The sequence below is a fragment of the Schistocerca nitens genome, chromosome 11, assembly GCF_023898315.1.
Source record: "Schistocerca nitens isolate TAMUIC-IGC-003100 chromosome 11, iqSchNite1.1, whole genome shotgun sequence".
NCBI lineage: Eukaryota > Metazoa > Arthropoda > Insecta > Orthoptera > Acrididae > Schistocerca > Schistocerca nitens.
In genome coordinates this window covers 28,090,182-28,111,138 of record NC_064624.1, presented here as the reverse complement: position 1 = coordinate 28,111,138, position 20,957 = coordinate 28,090,182, and the positions used below count along the sequence as shown (strand labels likewise).

The window sequence follows — 20,957 nt, the reverse complement described above, 5'->3', positions numbered from 1 at the left end:
GTAAAGAGTGTGTAACAAACTCATTCTGCCTCCAAATATTGAAATAAAAGGTTTTGCCAGTGGAAAAGTGAAGGATGTAGAACTGCAACAGATTGTAAAATCCTAGATGAAAAGGGAGCTGAGATGCTTGGTGCGAGAGTCCACAATATGGTTAATGGGGATAGCAAAGACAATGATACTAATTACGAGCATTCAGGCATCACATTTCCTGGATAAGTGTGTCTGACAAAGCCAAACCATCTAAACGTTGATAAAACTTTGTCTTTCAAAACTTCCTCTAGTAAATGGGGCAGATACCTCTGAAGCCCCACACGTATAGACCACAGAGGATACCAGCCCACCAGCAGATGCATCAGGATGATGGTTCAAAATGTGGAGAGCAAATCTCTGCAAGCCAATCACATCGCTGCATGCCTCAGTCCACCAGGGACCAGGACACGCTACAGTAAACTTGAAGTGCATGGTATGGAACATCCTGCAGCGGCAAGGATAACGTTTGGAAGATACTTTACCTGGTCATCACATCTGTGTACAGGTCGTGAGGGAGGAGTAAAAAGCGTCCAGTCGGCTTTAGAAAGTTGCCAATTGGATTTGTACTCAGGTGGGATAGGAGTCGGCAAATGGATAACACACAGAAAGTGATCACTTGAGTATGTGTCAGAGGGAACGAGCCATTCAAGACGACGGGCGAGCTGGAAAGCGCAGAACGAGAGGTCCAAATGGTAATAAATGTGCATGGAATCTGAAAGGAACATGTGCGCTACAATGGTAAGAGAGATGATTCAGAGGGTCAGCTAAGAGGGAAGCTCTTCGACAAGTTCTCCAAGAGCCCCAAAGCAGATGGTGGGCATTAAAGTCGCCAAGCAGCAAAAAGGAGTAAGGGAGCTGACCAATGAGCTGGAGTAAGTCCAACTTGGTAACAGCAAATGATGGAGGGGTGTAGATGTTGCAAAGAGAAAAGGTGAAATGAGGAAGGAAAATGCAGACTGCAACAGCTAGCAGTGGAGTGTTCAATGAGATGGATGACCAGCATGGCTCCCCCACTACATGGAATGGTGTCCATGGGGGAAAGGTTACAGAGGACCAGAAGGAAACATGAGAGGTCAAAGAGGTTGTGAGGACAATTTTTTTCTTGGAAGCAGAAAACAAGAGGACACTGCAATTCCAAGAGCAGCTGTAATTCCTCCTTTTTGGATCTAATGCCATGAATGTTCCATTGGAGAAGAGTCATAATGGGGATTGGGCCGGAGAGAACAAATGAAGATTAGTCATCCTGGTTGCTTCTAAGTGCCAGCCTTCAAAAATTCACTGCTACAGGGGGCAAAGGCTGGAGAATCCTGTTCTATGAGATCTACAAACATACTGGCTTTCTCCCTGGGTCAGCAAGTGAATTCCATGGCGTAAAATTGGTAGGCAGTGGGCACCAGCAAAACAGGTCAGTTAGGTGGGATACATGTGCCAACAGCACTGAAGGGGATCTCCAAGTCAGGGAAGGAGAAAACCGTTTGTTTTCGTTAGAGTTCTTAAAGATTTCTAGTTGGCAGATGAAGAATACGTTTTTAGCTGCAGAAAGTCTTTGCAGGAGCATTGCTTTTGTCCTTTCAGCTGACAGTTGTGTAGCAGGTGATTTCGCCACCAGGGGCAAAGATCTGATAGCTTGTTGTGCAGCTGTAGGAGACGGGGATGCTACTGTGACATGGGTGATTTCACTACTGCAATACTGAACTTGAGGTTGCAAGTCTGGCTGGGCATATCCTCCACTATGCATGGCATAGCAAAAATGGTACCATAAATGCCAAATGGTAAAATGCACTGATTTTCACTAGCTAACAACTGCAAGTAACAGGGTGGGGTTTGATGTCCTTCACTCAGATTTCCTGGATGGCTTGCTATGTAAGACACATGGGACATTCACGGGATGACAATTGATATAGCAGAGAGGAGGCAAACAGCTGCCCTCATGAGAATCTCTGCCGACAGTAACACATTTGCCCATGTTTTGACAGGATATGTGTTTTATTATAATGTTGACACTTGTAGGAACTCATCTGGTTTGGAATGTATGGTTGGACCGTGATGACTTCCTAGCCTGCCTTAATGTTTGAGGCAAACACTACTCGAGCAAATAGTAGAAAATGGGTGCATGTGGGCATTAAGTTTGCATCCATCTTTTTCATTACTCAATGGGCTGCAGTGATGCCATGATTAGAGAGGTAAGTGTGGATTTCTCCATTGGTGAGGCCATCGATGGTCCTCAACACGTACAGGGTAACTCTGGAGGAGTGTTGCTATAAGGAGTTTTTGGGCTTGAAAATCGCAAAAAGTCTTCAGAAGCAAAGCTGCATTACATAAATGAGGAAAGAATTTCACAGGGCCTGCAACTGCAACAACACCTTTCAGAATAATGCATGCATAAACCATAGTAAAGGACTGACCACATCTGGAACATGATACCATGAGGAACTGATGTGCAGCTGGTAGGGCCTTCAAATCTTTAGCCTCATTCTGTTTACATTTAGTAGACATACACTAAGATGCTGATTAAGTCACTGAAAAAAAAGTCCCCCATATTTGTCAACGACTCCAATGGCATGCTCCTTCCAACTGGGCCCCCCTCAGAGGGGGATTCACCCACTGTAAATGACTGTTCACACTTCAGGCCACGCCTCCCGAACTCCTGACAGAGGGACCAATTGGCATTTGGGAAAGTAACAGCTTAAGCAGTCACCCCTCTCTGGACCAGGCCTGTAACAGAGGGTATGTGCGAATCGTACCCATTGATCTGCAGCTGGGAATTATGTATTACCTTGTGATTAAGGCATTACCTTGTCACCTGTAATGTGTCTAATGAATGGGCAAGCCTTCAGGAACACACCGGGATGAACAGGAAACTAAGAGAATGAGGATTCACCAGTTAAGTCTTCACAACCTTACTGAAACTGGCACCAGCTACTTACATTTCTTCTTCATGGTGGCCCATAAACTGTCACCACTACAAGATTGTGTGTTTCCTGAGCACCACTGTGCAACAGCATTGAAAGAGCTGTTCAACACTATATTCATTAACCTAGAAGGCTGGGAATCAGCTCCAATTTTTGGGTATATAGCCACTCACCGTTTCTTCTTACTCTTTTTACTGCAATATGATATTAGCTTGTGCCCATCAACATGAATCTGTTGAATTTCAGTGATTTTCATGTGATGTTCTGCATTAAGCATAATACAGCTCCTGACATTCCACCTGAACTTTTATTTTCCTGTATGGATAGTAGACATTTGCTCTATTTCTCTAGAAAAAGTCACATAACGGTTGTTGCAGAGAATAGCATTACTGACCAAACTGTCTTGTAATGTTGTTGCTTATCGGTAATACTGAATAATTGCAGTAGTGCATTTTATATCTGAAGTACTCTCACAATTAATAAATAAAAATTTATATTTCTCAAAAAGTTCTGCAGTGAATTTTGAAAACTTACCTTGCTGTATCAGATGTGTATCTTGTTGAGGTTTCCACCTGAAATATTTGAAGAAATGGCCAGTGTTTTAGAAAAGATAAGACAGTAAATAGATTTCTATTACCATCCACCAACATGTGATTGGTCCACAAAATGCTGTAAGTGAGGCTTCAAAATATCATTAAAGAGGACACAATAAAATGTTGCAGTTAATGAAAAAGAATGTTATTAAGAATTCATTGTCCATTTTCTCACTTTGTTTTTAGTGCTGTAAATCACTACACAAGCCAATAACTTGGTTGTAGCAGTACTTCCTACTAGACACTTCAGAAAGAAAAGTGACCAAAAGCATCTTTAACCTGTCATACACTTATGCCTTGTATAAAATTTTCGTTCACTTTTTTTAATTATTGAAACTGACATTCACTGACAGAGAAATCGATCATCATATGTGACATATTTGTGTCTTTGTGCTCTGGGCAGCCCAGACCAACTTGCAGAAGTGAGGAGTGAGTTCTAAACTGAACCATAAGTTCATACCCAAGACAATATACAGGCTTGGATCATTAAATATACAAACATTAATAAATATTATCAAACTCACCATACTTTCAGACATTGAAAATGGACAATAAGTTAAAATTGGCATTACAAAATAGCACATTCCCAGATGGAGAAATACCACAGTCAGAGAACTGTAGATTCTTCACGGAGAACACTGGGAAGAAATTAGCAAAACTACTCCAGAGCTACAGTCTGCAATCATAATGGCAATTATGTTGCAAATGGTACCAAATTTTTCATTACCTCCAGGAAGAGTCTCTCCCTTCAATAATTCAATATTTAGATGAGAGGTACACAATAATTAATGCACACTCACCAATAAATCAGGATAAGAAGAACAATGTTCAAGATACTCACAAAAGTAAAGTGAAAAATAATGTTAGTATATTTCATCAAATTATTGGGGATTGAAGAATAAAACTGATGAGCTTCTGCTTTGTTTAGAAGATATAGAAACTGAGAATGTAATAGATGTACTATGCCTGTCTGAGCATCACATTGTCACTGATATGCAAAAGGTTAGCATCAACGGGTACAAATTAGATGCACATGTAAGTAGGGATAATATGATGAGAGGAGGAGTTGCCATATATGCCAAAAGCTTCCACAGTGTAAAAAATTTAGAAACTAAAAAAATTTGTGTATAGCAACATATGGAAGCATGTGCCACTGAACTTAAACTAAATGATGGCACTTTCATAATTGTAACAGTGTATAGGTCCCCCTCAGGGAATTTCCAGCTATTTCTAGAAAACTTGGATGCTTTGTTGTGCTATCTGTCAGAGAGGGGGAAGCAAATTATCATTTGTGGGGATTTCAATGTTGATTCCCTGAAAGAGTGTAATAGGAAGAATGACCTTGTAGTATTACTCAGTTCTTTCAATTTGAGCTCTGTCATTGATTTTCCTACTTGGATAACAAAGAACAGCAGTACATTGATAGATAACTTTTTTATAGCCCAAGATAAGTTTAAGGACATAAATGCTCATCCTGTTGAGAATGGTCTTTCAGATCATGGTGCACAGCTAGTTACAGTACATGACATAGCTCCATGCAGTGTATCAAATCAGACTTTCAAAGCAGTGCTTTCAATTCACAATATAAATATTGCAAACTTTAGGGAAAGCCTACAGCAGTTAGACTGGGATGATGTGTATAAGGAACCCGATGCAAACTTGAAATATAACTTATTTCATGTTACATTTTTAAGGGTATTTGAAAATCGTTTTCCCAAGAAAATAGTTAAACATAATTCCAAGAAATCATATAAAAAACCTTGGCTAACTAAAGGAATAAGAATATCTTGCATCTGTAAAAGAGAACTGTATCTAACAGCAAGAGGGAGTACTGACCCCGAAATTGTTCAATATTATAAAAACTATTACGCGGTACTAAGAAAAGTTATTAAAAAGTCCAGAAGCATGTGTATCATGTCTGAGATCAGTAACTCTGATAATAAAATTAAAGCAATTTGGAATATTATTGAAAGGGAAACATGGCAACCAAGAGCACAGGAAGACTTTAGTGCCATAAAACTGAATGACAAGTGTACTAACAAAAATCAGAAATTGAAAATATTTTCAATAATCATTTTTTAAATGTTGTGGAGAAAATAGGATCTAGATCTTCACTAGAAGAGGCAAGGCTACTAATAGAAGAGGCCATACCTGTGCAGTTTCAAACAACTGTATTTCCACCAACCTCTCCCTCTGAAATCAGTAAAATAATAAACTCACTGAAAAGTAAAAGCTCTTACGGAATTGATGACATTTCCTGCAAGGTACTTAAAGCTTGTTCCCCACAGATAAGTAGGATTCTCAGCCACGTATGTAATAGCTCTTTGGAGCAGGGTGTTTTCCCCGATAGACTGAAATATGCCACTGTAAAACCATTGCATAAAAAGGGGGATACGTCGGATGTCAACAACTACCGCCCAATCTCTCTTCTGACAGCTCTATCAAAATTTTTTAGAAAGTTATGTATTCAAGAGTAGCCTCCCATATTTGTAAAAATAAAAGTACTAACAAAATGTCAGTTTGGTTTTCAGAAAGGCTTTTCAACAGAAAATGCTATATACGCTTTCACTGATCAAATATTAAATGCTCTGAATAACCAGACATCACCCAATGGTATTTTTTGTAATCTCTCAAAGGCCTTTGATTGTGTAAATCATGGAATTCTTTCAGATAAGCTAAATCATTATGCTTTGAGTGGGGCAGTGCACAAATGGTTTAATTCATACTTAGCTGGAAGAATGCAGAAAGTTGAAATAAGTGGTTCATGTAATGTTAAAACAACAGCTGATTCCTCAAAAGGGGGGCTATCAAGTACAGGGTCCCACAGGATTTGGTCTTAGGTCATTTATTGTTCTTGATATACATTAATGACTTAACATTCCACATTGATGAAGATCCAAAGTTAATTATTTTTGCTGATGATACAAGTATAGTAACAACATCCAAAAACCAAGAACTAAGTGATGTAATTGTAAATGATGTTTTTCACAAAATTATTAAGTGGTTCTCAGCAAACGGACTCTCTTTAAATTTTGATAAAACACGGTATATACAGTTCCGTACAGTAAATGGCAAAACTCCAGTAATAAATATAGACTTTGAACAGAAGTCTGTAGCTAAGGTAGAATTTTCAAAAATTTTAGGTGTGTCCATTGATGAGAGGTTAAACTGGAAGCAACACATAGATGGTCTGCTGAAACGTCTGAGTTCAGCTACGTATGCTATTAGGGTTATAGCAAATTTTGGTGTTAGGAATTTCAGTAAATTAGCTTACTATGCCTACTTTCATTCACTGCTTTCGTATGGCATCATATTCTGGGGCAATTCATCATTGAGTACAAAAGTATTCATTGCTCAAAAACGTGTAATCAGAATAATTGCTGGAGCCCACCCACAGTCATCCTGCAGACATCTATTTAAGGATCTAGGGATCATCACAGTAACCTCACAGTATATATATTCACTTATGAAATTTGTTGTTAATAATCCAACCCAGTTCAAAAGTAATAGCAGTGTGCATAGCTATAACACCAGGAAAAAGGATGATCTTCACTATGCAGGGTTAAATCTGACTTTGGCACAGAAAGTGGTAAATTATGCTGCCACAAACGTCTCAGATCACCTACCAAACAGCATCAAAAGCCTGACAGATAGCCAACTAACATTTAAAAATAAATTAAAAGAATTTCTAGATGTCAACTCCTTCTACTCATTGGCTGAATTTTTTTATATAAATTAAGGGGAAAAAAAGACAACTTAAACATTAGTGTCGTGCAATATTTTGTGTAATGTAATATCTTGTACAGACATCTTTTATTAACCTGACACGTTCCACATCATTACGAAGTGTCGTATTCATGATCTATGGAACAAGTATTAATCTAATCTAATGCAGAAGGTAAAACAGTCCTGCAAACAATGTTGAGAAGCATCTGAAAACGTTCCAGAGGAAAACATATAAATTTTATTCAACTTCTATCCTCAGACTGGTACAGAATGGAGATGGGAACATTATCTGCCTACAATGAGCCTATTACATGTATTACTTCACAATTGGAATTTTGCCTGTTATGCTATTCTCAAGTGACAGCTTACTATCAACTAAGTCAAAGTTATTACATGTCATCCCTACTGCTTGGGGAGTGGATATTAAGACGTGCAGTATGACATGACTTTGACAGAAATTAGTACATGAAGGACTAACATTGTCTGGGCATACAGATTACGGAGACTCTCGTCTTGTAATGAATATGGAATGTGTAAACATGGTTAACACAAGGAAGGTATTACTTCAAAAGGAATTATAAAGGATTCAGACATCACACTGACCTACCAATTCAGAATTATACAGCTGCCAAATTAATTTTGAATAAATACATTCCATAACAGTCCAGGGAGAAAATGTTTTCATTTATAAATGTCTGCCTGATTGTGGATGTAATAAAATGGGACAAATTGTAAGAAAAAGACATTTAGCTAAAATGTTGGCAGGTAACCAACCCCCCCCCTCCCCACACACCACATACCTCACCAAGCATATGAGGTCAACAACAATATGATTTGAGAGTATCAGATAGCTTATGTGCCAATAACAAATCACAATTCCAAAAAAGGCGATGAATTCCTGATTCAGACATAGATACCTGTTGAAATTGACCATTACTACTGAATAATAAAAGTAAGATTCCTGCCCTAGAATAACTGATAACCTTGTTCACAGAAGATTCAAAGAAATTCCATGAAAAGGTTAAGGAGAAAACAGCAGCAGAAATTCTAAAATACAAGATATATAAGGGATGGCTTACGACAGGATGGTCCTGTGAAGGGCAAATTGATAAAGGACTAAAGGAGCAAAATGATATTGGAATACCTCTGTAAAATTTCGGAAGGATTATGACTAAAAAGCAAGACTGCTTTTATAGAAAATTCTTAAAGAATCTGAAATACAGAAGACAACACGAGTCCTCTTAAAAGAACTTGAACCTCATTATAGATAAGAACAGACTTTAGCCAAGGCAATGGACTAACTCCATTCTTCTTTCAGACCATACTAGAAAAGTGAACATTGAACAGGTGGAGCAGTTGTCCAAATCTAATACCAGACGTTGAATACTACTTGGTTAAAAATGGATAATGTCAAAATTGTCTGTTCAACTTTCGTAGCTAATTTAGCAATACTGATGGTGTAGAGAAAGCAGAAAACAGAGAGAAAGAAAAACAGTATGAAAAGCATGACTACTCGCCTCCTCTGATAAGAAGCAGTAGTGGGTAACAATAGGACTGCAACATCCCAATCAAATACAAAGCATGGGAGTATCAGGGGAAGACAAATTTAAGGATCTATGAGAAGTCATGTAGCCAAATGGTGGGGAAAATGGAGCCACAAGAGGAAGTCTATGAAACATGGACTTTGCATTTCTGTTAACAGATGATGTTTATAGTAAAAATTCGTTCTCCAAAATTGCAGAACCTCCAACTTGAAGGGCAGTCATTTGGCCAGAATACACATCTGCATCACAGACACTAATTTTAGAATCAACAATAGAGAGTGAAAATTATAAAAAAAGAAAAGATATTAGGAAACAGAACATCTGTACACACATTTAAATTCAGAAACAATATTGCAGTATAGATAAATATTTAAGAAAATAACTGGAGACAAAATTTGGCAAACAAGGCTAATGACTCAGCATACTGAAAACAAAAACTGTGCAGTAGTACTAAAAACTTAAAAAAAGAGAACTCATTGGCTTACACAAGTGCACAAAGACCTCCAAGGAACTTGCCTAAATAAGCAAGAAATAGAAAACCACACCAAATACAGAAACACTATTGAGTTGATAAATTCTCCACAGCAAAATAGTACCAAAAAGACAAGGTAGAAATTGAATATCAGGTGAGTGGAAAGAAAGAAGTGTAGAGATGAAGGAGTAGCATAAAGATATGTAAAACCTTAGCTGGCCTGTAACTGAGCAGGAGAAAAATAAATTTGTTCTACATTTGTAATATCTCCTCAGAAAGGCATAGTGACTGTGCATGTACTGCAAACAAATTACAGCAAGGAGGTCCAAGAGTCTCTGCAAGTGCAGATAACAGTATTTTGAATGTTTTGTTAAGCTACAGTAATGTTCAGAAATATTTTGCAGTTGCATTGTTATGGTGTCAGTACTTCATGCATGCAGTCACAAAACAGTAAAGTATGTAAGTGTCACACCAAGAACTTCATGCTGCTGTTGTTACACATCTAGTGAACGAGCATGATCATACAAAAACAATGTAAGTTTTATTCCTTTAGCTCAAAAGTATGTCTTGCCTTGATGGTATGGTATTCATTAACTAGTATGACTCAGGTATTCATTCAGTGATTATTTACTTGTAGAGAACTAGAAGTAAAGCAAAACAGAACACTTGCTTGATGTGAGACAAGCTGTTTTGCATGTCTTCAAGATTGGGAGGTAGCAGTCTAGCACTGCTGTAGAGTATGACATATCACAACCACTAACAAGTGTGCACAATCAATGGCAAGAACAGGAAACAACAGTAACCAATAAGCCAAGGTCAGGTCATCCTTGAAGAAGAGCAAGGAGGAAGGACAGAATGATTTGCAAGCAATCAGCTGCTGCTCAAAGAGAAACATCTCAACAAATCAGGGATGATCTGAAGCAACATAATGGACTAGGCCGACACATGTCTACTGTAAAAAGTCACTTAGTAACAGGTGATTTACGTAATGAATGACATAAACCCACTCATAAATTCAAAAAATAGGGACAGGATAGAGTTTCCAAGGAAACCCCAAACTTGGAATGACAAGGATAAGTCTAAGGTTTCATGGAGTGACAAAAATTAATTTGACGTATTTATTCTCTGATGGTGTGCATTATACAGGGTGAATCACTAACTATTGCCACTAAGAATAACTCTGAAATTATGGTAGGAGTTGAGAAGTTTGTGGGACAAAAGTTGCACGATACAACGGGGGCCATAATGTGACGTTGATTTTTCGTTGCTTCAGAGATATAAAGGTCCACTCTGCTTTTTTAAATGGGATGCTGTAGTTTGTTACATGTTTTCTGATAGTGGCTACAGAGTCGAATGGAATGATGTGCAACAGCAAGGTCTTTGAAGGCAACAAAGGTCGTAAAGGTGGCATGAACATGCATTTACAGACGGTGTTCAAAATGATGATCTTCGGTATGAATGTAATGCTGCAATATTCTTATCTACATCTACATCTACATTTATACTCCGCAAGCCACCCAACGGTGTGTGGCGGAGGGCACTTTACGTGCCATCGTCATTACCTCCCTTTCCTTTTCCAGTTGCGTATGGTTCACAGGAAGAACGACTGCCGGAAAGCCTCCATGCGCTCTCGAATCTCTCTAATTTTACATTCGTGATCTCCTCGGGAGGTATAAGTAGGGGGAAGCAATATATTCGATACCTCATCCAGAAACGCACCCTCTCGAAACATGGACAGCAAGCTACACCACAATGCAGAGCCTCTCTTGCAGAGTCTGCCACTTGAGTTTGCTAAACATCTTTGTAATGCTATCATGCTTACCAAATAATCCTGTGACGAAACGCGCTGCTCTCCTTTGGATCTTCTCTATTTTCTCCGTCAACCCGACCTGGTACGGATCCCACACTGATGAGCAATACTCAAATATAGGTCAAACGAGTGTTTTGTAAGCCACCTCCTTTGTTGATGGACTACATTTTCTAAGGACTCTCCCACTGAATCTCAACCTGGCACCCGCCATACCAACAATTAATTTTATATGATCATTCCACTTCAAATCAAATGGCTCAAATGGCTCTGAGCACTATGGGACTTAACATCTATGGTCATCAGTCCCCTAGAACTTAGAACTACTTAAACCTAACTAACCTAAGGACATCACACAACACCCAGCCATCACGAGGCAGAGAAAATCCCTGACCCCGCCGGGAATCGAACCCGGGAACCCGGGCGTGGGAAGCGAGAACGCTACCGCACGACCACGAGATGCGGGCCACTTCAAATCGTTCCGCACGCATACAACTAGATATTTCACAGAAGTAACTGCTACAAGTGTTTGTTCTGCTATCATATAATCATACAATAAAGGATCCTCCTTTCTATGTATTTGCAATGCGTTACATTTGTCTATTTTAAGGCTCAGTTCCCACTCCCTGCACCAAGTGCCTATCCACTGCAGATCTTCCTGCAGTTTGCTGCAATTTTCCAATGCTGCAACTTCTCTGTATATTACAGCATCATCTGTGAAAAGCCGCATGGAACTTTCGACACTATCTACTAGGTCTTATCATAGAGTGAGTGGTATTCCTTATCACATTGGCACTTATCGAAGCACATGCTCTGACAATTCTCTCTTGGATATTTTCAGGTGTAGTTGGAATATCTTTATAAGCTATGTCTTTTACGAATACCCGGATATCAGTGTTGGGGCCACTCATGTTCCTTATTTATATAAATGATATGCCCTCTAGTATTATGGGTAACTAAAATATTTCTGTTTGCTGATGACACTAGCTTGGTAGTAAAGGATGTTGTATGAAACATTGGCTCGGTTTCAAATAGTGCAGTACATGACCTCAGTTCATGGCTCGTAGAAAATAAACTAATGCTAAATTACAGACTCAGTTTTTACAGTTTCTAACACACAATTCAACAAAACCTGACTTTTAATTTCACAGGAAGGGCATATGATTAGTGAAACTGAACAGTTCAAATTTCTAGGTGTTCAGATAGATAGTAAACTGTTGTGGGAAGCCCAAATTCATGATCTTGTTTGAAGACTTAATACTGCCATTTTTACTATTCTAACGGTATCACAAGTGAGTAATCGTTTGACACGAAAATTAATGTACTCTGCTTATTTTCATTCACTTATATTGTACGGTATTATATTCTGGGGTAACTCTTCCCATTCTAAAAGGATATTTTTGGCTCATAAACGGGCGGTTCGGGCAATAAGTGGTGTGAGTTCATGAACATCTTGTCGACCCCTGTTCACAAGTCTGCGTATTTTGACATTGGGCTGTCAATATGTATATTCCTTATTGTCATTTCTTGTTCCCAATATTAGTTTGTTCCCAAGAATAAGCAGCTTTCACTCAGTTAATACTCAGCAGAAATCAAACCTGCATTCGGATCGGACTTCCTTAACTCTTGTGCAAAATGGTGTGCAGTGTACTGCTGCATCTGTTTTCAATAGACTACCACTCGAATTCAAAAATCTTAGCAGTAATCCACGCACTTTCAAATCGAAACTGAAGAGTTTCCTCATGTGTCACTCTTTCTATTCTGTTGAGGAGTTCCTTGAAAACTTAAGCTGATTCTTATTGTATTGTTGATAGCATTTACTTACAATTACGGACTGACTTTTCAGGTTCATGAACATTTATTTTTATCTGTTATTACTTTTATGTTGTAATTTCATGTACTGACATGTTCCATGACCTTGGAGATTTGCTCCTCAATTTGGTCCTATGGAACTTGATGTATAAATAAAAAAAATAAAAAAAATAATCCACAGAGATCAAGTCTGGCAAACTAGCCAGCCACGACACATCACGTCCGTGTCCAATCCAATGATTTGGGAATTGTTTCTGCAACTCATTTCTAGCCATCAGCAAAAAATGTGCTGGACACCCATTGTGCTGATACCACATTCTGCTTCCAATAACAGACCTACTGTTTCTTGCAGGAATGTGGTGTACTTCCTACTATTAAGATATTAAGACTGCCTTCAATGAAATAGGGGCCTATAATTCTGTCCTCCAGAACCCTGCACTATACCATCACTGACCTTGTGGGCACCTTGGAGCAACCAACATGGATTTTCAGTTGCGCAATAATGAATGTTATGCAAATGAACATTTACATGGTTCACGAATGTAGCCTTGTCAGTAAATAAAATTAAATTAATAAATGTGTCATCCCACTGAATCTGATGTTGAGCCCATCATCAGAACTTAATGAGATGCATACAATCCATACCCGTTAATTCTTGGTGGAGACTGATATGGTAAGGGTGATATTTATGGTGATGCAGAACATGTGCAATACTACTCTGGCTCATGCCAGATTTCCTTGCGATTTGACGCAAACTAACACAAAGATCTTGAACCACAGTGCAATGGTACCAGCTCTCACTGAATTTTGTTGGTATTCTCTGTAAATGACAAGAATATCGACTTGTTCTTCAAAGGAATACATCATTCACATTCGTTTGATTCGACGATATTAGTCTTACTGTTCCTGTGTTTTATTGCAAAATCATTGAATGGTGTTTACTTGTCAATAGCATGTTAGATGGATATGCCCTATTTGGCGAATATTTACTATTTGCACAAGATATGAGAGAGAATTGTAAGAGCATGTGCTTCAATAAGTGCTGATGTGATGAGGAATACCACTCAATCCATGATAAAGATTGCAGCACTGCATTGATACCAATGGTTGTCACTTCGAACACCTGTAAATGGACGTTCATGACACCTTTTTGACCTTGGTCAACCTTCAAAGACAATGCTGCAGATAACTGATTTGTCTCGATAGCTGCTATCAGAAAGTAAGTACCAAACTATACCATACCATTAGAAAACAAAGTTGACCATATCTCTGACGCTATCCAATCTAGCAACAAAACACCAACACCATACTATGGCCCCGTTGTCCCATGCAACATTTGTTCCACAATCTTTTCAGTTAATCTCACACTTTTGGAGTTATTCTAGGTGGAAATAGTTATTCAACTGTATACACAATAAAAAGGTAAAGGGACGAAACAAGGGTCAGGTATAGATCACTAAACATGGTGGTGGAAGGGTCATGGTGTGGGGATGTTTTCTGTACAGTCACATTTTAGAAAAGAATATGATTCCATGTAGGAGGCAGCATATGTCACACAATTGGATATTTCATCAGGTCAATAATTCGAAAAACACATCTGTCTATTTTCTAAAAAATTCTTTTCCGACCAGAAACGGAGCCTGGATCTAAATCCAACTGAACATCTCTGATATGCACTGAATTGATGTGTTCATGGTAGAAGCTACTAAAACAAGGATCAATTTGTTGGTATCTTATTGGACCTGTGTATGAACTCCCAATTGACCTGTTACAAAACCTTGTGGATTCAATGCCAAATTGTGCAGCTGTGATCAAAGCTCATGTGTATGCAATAAATGCTGACTTGTTCTTCAGATCCCAAAATAGTTTTATTTTTACATACTTAGACCTACAAATTACCTTTGATTCAAAAGAATTACTTCTCTCTTGATGTAACATAACCTTGATAAACTATATGCAGACTTGTACTAAATAGATTACAATTTCATATTTTTCAATTACCCAATGGTACTTTTTTCTATTACATCGTTATGTTTATGTAATTGTAACTAATGCTTTCTGTAAAACATTTTTGAGTGTTACTATAATAGGATTGCATTTAGAATAATGGTGAAATGAAAGCAGGGACAGCAGCAATAATCCTTAAGTACATTGTTTTATGTGAGCTCATCAGATCAAATCAAAATGCATTCAAAGAAATAGCTACCATATTTTACAGACTGTAAGGGGCACCTTAATTGTCAAGCAATTTTTAAGAAAATTAAATTTTTTCAATTTTTTTATTAGATTGCAAAGTAAGCCTAAAAATTTCTTATTTGGAAAATATTTCGAGTACATTTCCCCACCATGTTATAGTTGTGGGTGGAGATTTTAATTTGTCAGATATAGACTGGGAGAATCAAATGTTCATAACGGGTGGCAGGGACAAAGAATCCAGTGAAATTTTTTTAAGTGCTTTATCTGAAAACTATCTTGAGCAGTTAAACAGAGAACCGACTCGTGGCAATAACATATTAGACCTTCTGGTGACAAACAGACCCTAACTATTTGAAACAGTTAACGCAGAACAGGGAATCAGCGATCATAAAGCGTTTACTGCATCAATTATTTCAGCCGTAAATAGAGATATTAAGAAAGGTAGGAAGATTTTTCTGTTTAGCAAAAGTGACAAAAAGCAGATTACAGAGTACCTGATGGCTCAACACAAAAGTTTTGTCTCAAGTACAGATAGTGTTGAGGATCAGTGGACAAAGTTCAAAACCATCGTACAATATGCGTTAGATGAGTATGTGCCAAGCAAGATCGTAAGAGATGGAAAAGAGCCACTGTGGTACAACAGCGGAGTTAGAAAACTGCTGCAGAAGCAAAGAGAACTTCACAGCAAACATAAACATAGACAAAGTCTTGAAGACAAACAAAAATTACGTGAAGCGAAATATAGTGTGAGGAGGGCTATGCGAGAGGTGTTCAACGAATTCGAAAGTAAAGTTCTATGTACTGACTTGGCAGAAAATCCTAAGAAATTTTGGTCTTATGTCAAAGCGGTAGGTGGATCAAAACAAAATGTCCAGACACACTGTGACCAAAATGGTACTGAAACAGAGGGTGAGAGACTAAAGGCCGAAATACTAAATGATTTTTCCAAAGCTGTTTCACAGAGGAAGACTGCACTGTAGTTCCTTCTCTAGATTGTCGCACAGATGACAAAATGGTAGTTATCAAAATAGACGACAGAGGGATAGAGAAACAATTAAAATCGCTCAAAAGAGGAAAGGCCGCTGGACCTGATGGGATACGAGTTCAATTTTACACAGAGTACGTGAAGGAACTTGCCCCCCTTCTTGCAGCGGTGTACCGTAGGTCTCTAGAAGAGCGTAGTATTCCAAAGGATTGGAAAATGGCACAGGTCGTCCCCGTTTCCAAGAAGGGACGTCGAACAGATGTGCAGAACTATAGACCTATATCTCTAATGTCGATCAGTTGTAGAATTTTGGAACACGTATTATGTTCGAGTATAATGACTTTTCTGGAGACTAGAAATCTACTCTGTAGGAATCAGCATGGGTTTCGAAAAAGATGGTCATGTGAAACCCAGCTCGCGCTATTCGTCCAAGAGACTCAAGAGGGCCATAGACACGGGTTCACAGGTAGATGCCGTGTTTCTTGACTTCCGCAAGGCATTCGATACAGTTCCCCACAGTCGTTTAATGAACAAAGTAAGAGCATATGGACTATCAGACCAATTGTGTGATTGGATTGAAGAGTTCCTAGGTAACAGAACGCAGCATGTCATTCCCAATGGATGGAAGTCTTCCGAAGTAAGAGTGACTTCAGGTGTGCTGCAGGGAAGTGTCGTAGGACCATTGCTATTCACAATATACATAAATGACCTTGTGGATGACATCGGAAGTTCACTGAGGCTTTTTGCGGATGATGCTGTGGTATATCGAGAGGTTGTAACAATGGAAAATTGTACTGAAATGCAGGAGGATCTGCAGCGAATTGGCGCGTGGTGCAGGGAATGGCAATTGAATCTCAATGCAGACAAGTGTAATGTGCTGCGAATACATACAAAGATAGATCCCTTAGCATTTAGCTACAAAATAGCTGGTCAGCAACTGGAAGCAGTTAATTCCATAAATTATCTGGGAGTATGCATTAGGAGTGATATAAAATAGAATGATCATATAAAGTTAATTATTGGTAAAGCAGATGCCAGACTGAGATTTGTTGGAAGAATCCCAAGGAAATGCAATCCGAAAGCAAAGGAAGTAGGTTACAGTACGCTTGTTCGCTCACTGCTTGAATACTGCTCAGCAGTGTGGGATCCGTACCAGATAGGGTTGATAGAAGAGATAGAGAAGATCCAACAGAGAGCAGCGCGCTTCATTACAGGATCATTTAATAATCACAAAAGCATTACAGAGATGATAGATAAACTCCAGTGGAAGACTCTGCAGGAGAGACGCTCAGTAGCTCGGTACGGGCTCTTGTTGAAGTTTCGAGAACATACCTTCACCGAAGAGTGAAGCAGTATATTTCTCCCTCCTACGTATATCTCGCGAAGAGACCATGAGGATAAAATCAGAGAGATTAGAGCCCACACAGAAGCATACCGACAATCCTTTCCACAAACAATACGAGACTGGAATAGAAGGGAGAACCGATAGAGGTACTCAAGGTACCCTCCGCCACACACCGTCAGGTGGCTTGCGGTGTATGGATGTAGATGTAGTTTATAAAACCAAAATGACCTTCAAAATCACTGAAATTCATTATCTGAACTTTCCTCAGCATCACAGTCCTCTTTATATATAGGATGGTTTCCACTACCATTAAGACCATTATTTATGTCGACCTTGAAAGATTTAACATGATATTTTCTCTCACCTTAGATCACAACTGCTGTAGAGTTCTTCATTAATCAATTTTTATAAACACTGATTACAATAACGCTTAATTGTACTGCTGGTAAGCCACAACTGCCACAAACATAAAAAGCACATAAAGCTGTACAGTGAATACATAGTTTTTCTAGAACTCAACTGGATCCCAGGTATCTACAAGTTGACTAAAACTGCTCAATTAATTTGAACAGAGCTAAATATACTCCACAATTCTATACACCAAAAGAAAGCATATTTTACACTACACCCTTACCTTTACCTTTAGTGAATGTGTGTTACACACGTTTTTGACAAATTAACTGTTATGCAGTGTGTTCAAGACATGTCCAGTTCAACTGGTTGTAATTCAAACTTGGTATGTGCTACACAGTAACCTAAAGTACCATGTAAATGAGCAGCAAATTATGATCTCAAACTGATATGATACACTTGTTTGTATACATATATTTCCTTGTATTTACTTATTTTAACAGTTGTGTATGATGGCAGTTTATCATGCTTTCCAGGTGTATAATGTAATATTTATCTTAGAATGTTTCATTAGGTTCTAAAGGGACCAGCATGGGGAGGTGCTTATCTCAAGCCAGGCTTCACAAAATCCTCACTAGAGTCCCAATTAATCTAGAAGGTATATTGAGGAAGGGGGATGGGGAATATACAAACACAGCACATGAGACACAGGAACTGCTCCTCAAAACTCATTTTCCTCAATATGCTCTGGCAAATAACATAGACCAGAACACGACACCTGAAAGACAACGGTCCTCAGCCACTCAAACAGAGGACTGGGACCGGCCAAGGCATGTGTCAATTTCAGTAAAATCCAATGGGCAGTGGGAACATTTTAACTGATCAAGTCACCTGGCCCAGATGGAATCCTTCCAGCTCTCCTGAAACAAGCTGGAGAGAACCCTGTAAGAGTCCTGTGCAGGTTATTCAGGGTTAACGCAGCAGCAGGAGTCATTCGCAATGTCTGGAGGGCAGTGAAGGTTGTCTTTATTCCAAAGCCAAGGAGAATTGATTATACCAAGATCAAGGACATGAGACGGGGAGAGCAGGCTAACTAGGGCTCCTCTACATTCAAACCAACACACATATCAACCATGTAAGTCATGTGAGATGGCTCTCTGTCAACTTGTTGGAGGCTGGAGAAAGCACTTCACTTTCAAGAAATAGCCCTCTGCATCCTCCTGGACATTGAGGGGGCCTTTAGTAAGACAATCTTCGATTCCATGGTTAGGGCAGCAGAGGTGCATGACCTAGCGATCACTATATGTAGGTGGCCTAGGGCCATACTTAGTGGAAGGAGGGTAGAGGCCACCATGATGAATGAAAAGATGGTAATTAACACCACTAGAGGTTATCCACAAGGAGGAGTTTTGTCCACTTTATTGTGCAATCTAGTGGTGAGCAAACTCATTGAGGAACTAAATTCCAGACAATGCTTTAGCCAAGGATACATAGATGACCTTGTTGTAGAAATACATGGCAAATTTACTGACACAGTTAGGAATATGGCAAAAGATGTGCTGGACATTGTGCCAGACTAGTGAATTAAACAGGATCCAAGGGTTAATCCTAAGAAGACAGTTGTGGTACCATTCACGAAGAAGCATATCCAACACTCAAGTTGGAATCTGAAGCTTTTCGATGAAACTCTACCCGTGAAGCGGATAGTGAAAGATCTAGGGGTAACCTTAGATGAGAAATTAACATGGACCCCTCACATTAAGAGCATCTGCTCGAAGGTGAGAGGTACTCTAGTGATTACCAGAAGGGCTTGTGGCAAGAACTGTGGCCTAAGACCCTGAGGTATGCACTGGATATAAGCCATGGTGGTTACTCTTAGGATCTCCTATGGGGCTGTAGTATTGTGGAAGAAGGTAGAACAGCAGGTTGCAGCTAAGGAGCTTGCTAAGGTGCAGAGACTGACCTGCTTTGCCATAACAGGCACAATTAGTAGCACACCAACTGCTAGGATGGAAGCCATGCGGGACATGCCTCCACTAAACCTTTGGGTTACGATGAAGACAGCAGCTGGTGCATACAGATTCAAAACTGTTAAAAACAGGATCTCATTGGGATATCCAGACACACACACTAAAATAGTGAGTGGGGCAAATATAGGAATGGCTGGGGAAATGCCAGCCGACTATATAACAAATCTCAAATGCTTCAAAAGCCTTACAATATAATAATTGGAAGCAGGGACCAGTGGGAAAAAGCAGTTTGACACCATACTGGTGACACTGTCCGATTCACTGATGGGTCGAAATCAGACCAACGTGCTGGGACTGGAGTGTATAAGGTTCAGCCATGAAAACTGGTCTCAGTATTCCAAGCTAAAATTACTACAATCAGGGCGTGTGTGGAGGAGAATATACATAGGTGCTACAAGGACCGTAGCATCTACATCTATTTAGACTCTGAAATCATTGGCAGCTCCTGCAACAACATCTAAGATTATTGCAGAATGTCAGGGTAAACCTAATGTGGGTCCCTGGCCACTCAGGGATCGGTGGCAATGAACGAGCCAGCAGATTGGCCAGGATGGTGGCAAAAACTCCATTCATTGGACCTGAATGTGTCCTGACAATCACCAAGGCTTTGATCAAACTAGAACTACAGAACTGGCTTAGAAGACAGTGCATAGAACACTGAACCAAGGTCTATAAGCAAAAACATGGTAAGGTAATGATGCCAAGGCCATGTTTTGAAAGCAGCTCTCTAATCCTGGGCTTCAATAGGAAAGAGATTAAACTCATGGTTGGACTGATGACCAGCCATGGGAATTTCAAAAATCACCTACATACAATGGGTATAATGGGAGAAGACCCTAAATGTAGCATCTGCGATGAGAGTGAAGAAACTGCTGCACGGTATTGGAGAGCAAGAGAGACAAAATTTTTGGGGCAACTAGAAGTGAAGAAATTGGGTCTAACAAAGAACTGGTAAAGGGACTCCTTGCACTATCTAAGGACACTGGCTGACATTACTAGTTATACAGGGAGCAATACCGCACAATAAACTGTTTTGGTGTGGGCAGTGCCAGGTTAGACCACAGCTGTTTTAGATTACCTACAAAAATTAAATCAAATCAATCATCCTTAGTGAATTTGTGTTTAGGTATTTTTTTTTGTTGTTGTTGACAAAT

At 39.2% G+C, this 20,957-nt stretch overlaps 1 protein-coding gene across 4 annotated transcripts in view; it reads right to left on the bottom strand.

The window, feature by feature from the left end:
- The window catches only part of LOC126213523 (zinc finger protein 708-like), a 115,507-nt gene that overhangs the window by 24,525 nt on the left and 70,025 nt on the right, over positions 1 to 20,957 (bottom strand). For 2 of the 4 annotated variants that reach the window (XM_049941359.1, XM_049941360.1), the window contains one exon: positions 3,477 to 3,514. The exons of the other annotated variants lie outside the window; for them this stretch is intronic. In XM_049941359.1, the coding sequence (XP_049797316.1) occupies positions 3,477 to 3,514 (38 nt within the window). The remainder of the gene's footprint in view (positions 1 to 3,476; positions 3,515 to 20,957) is intronic. 4 annotated transcript variants of the gene reach the window in all.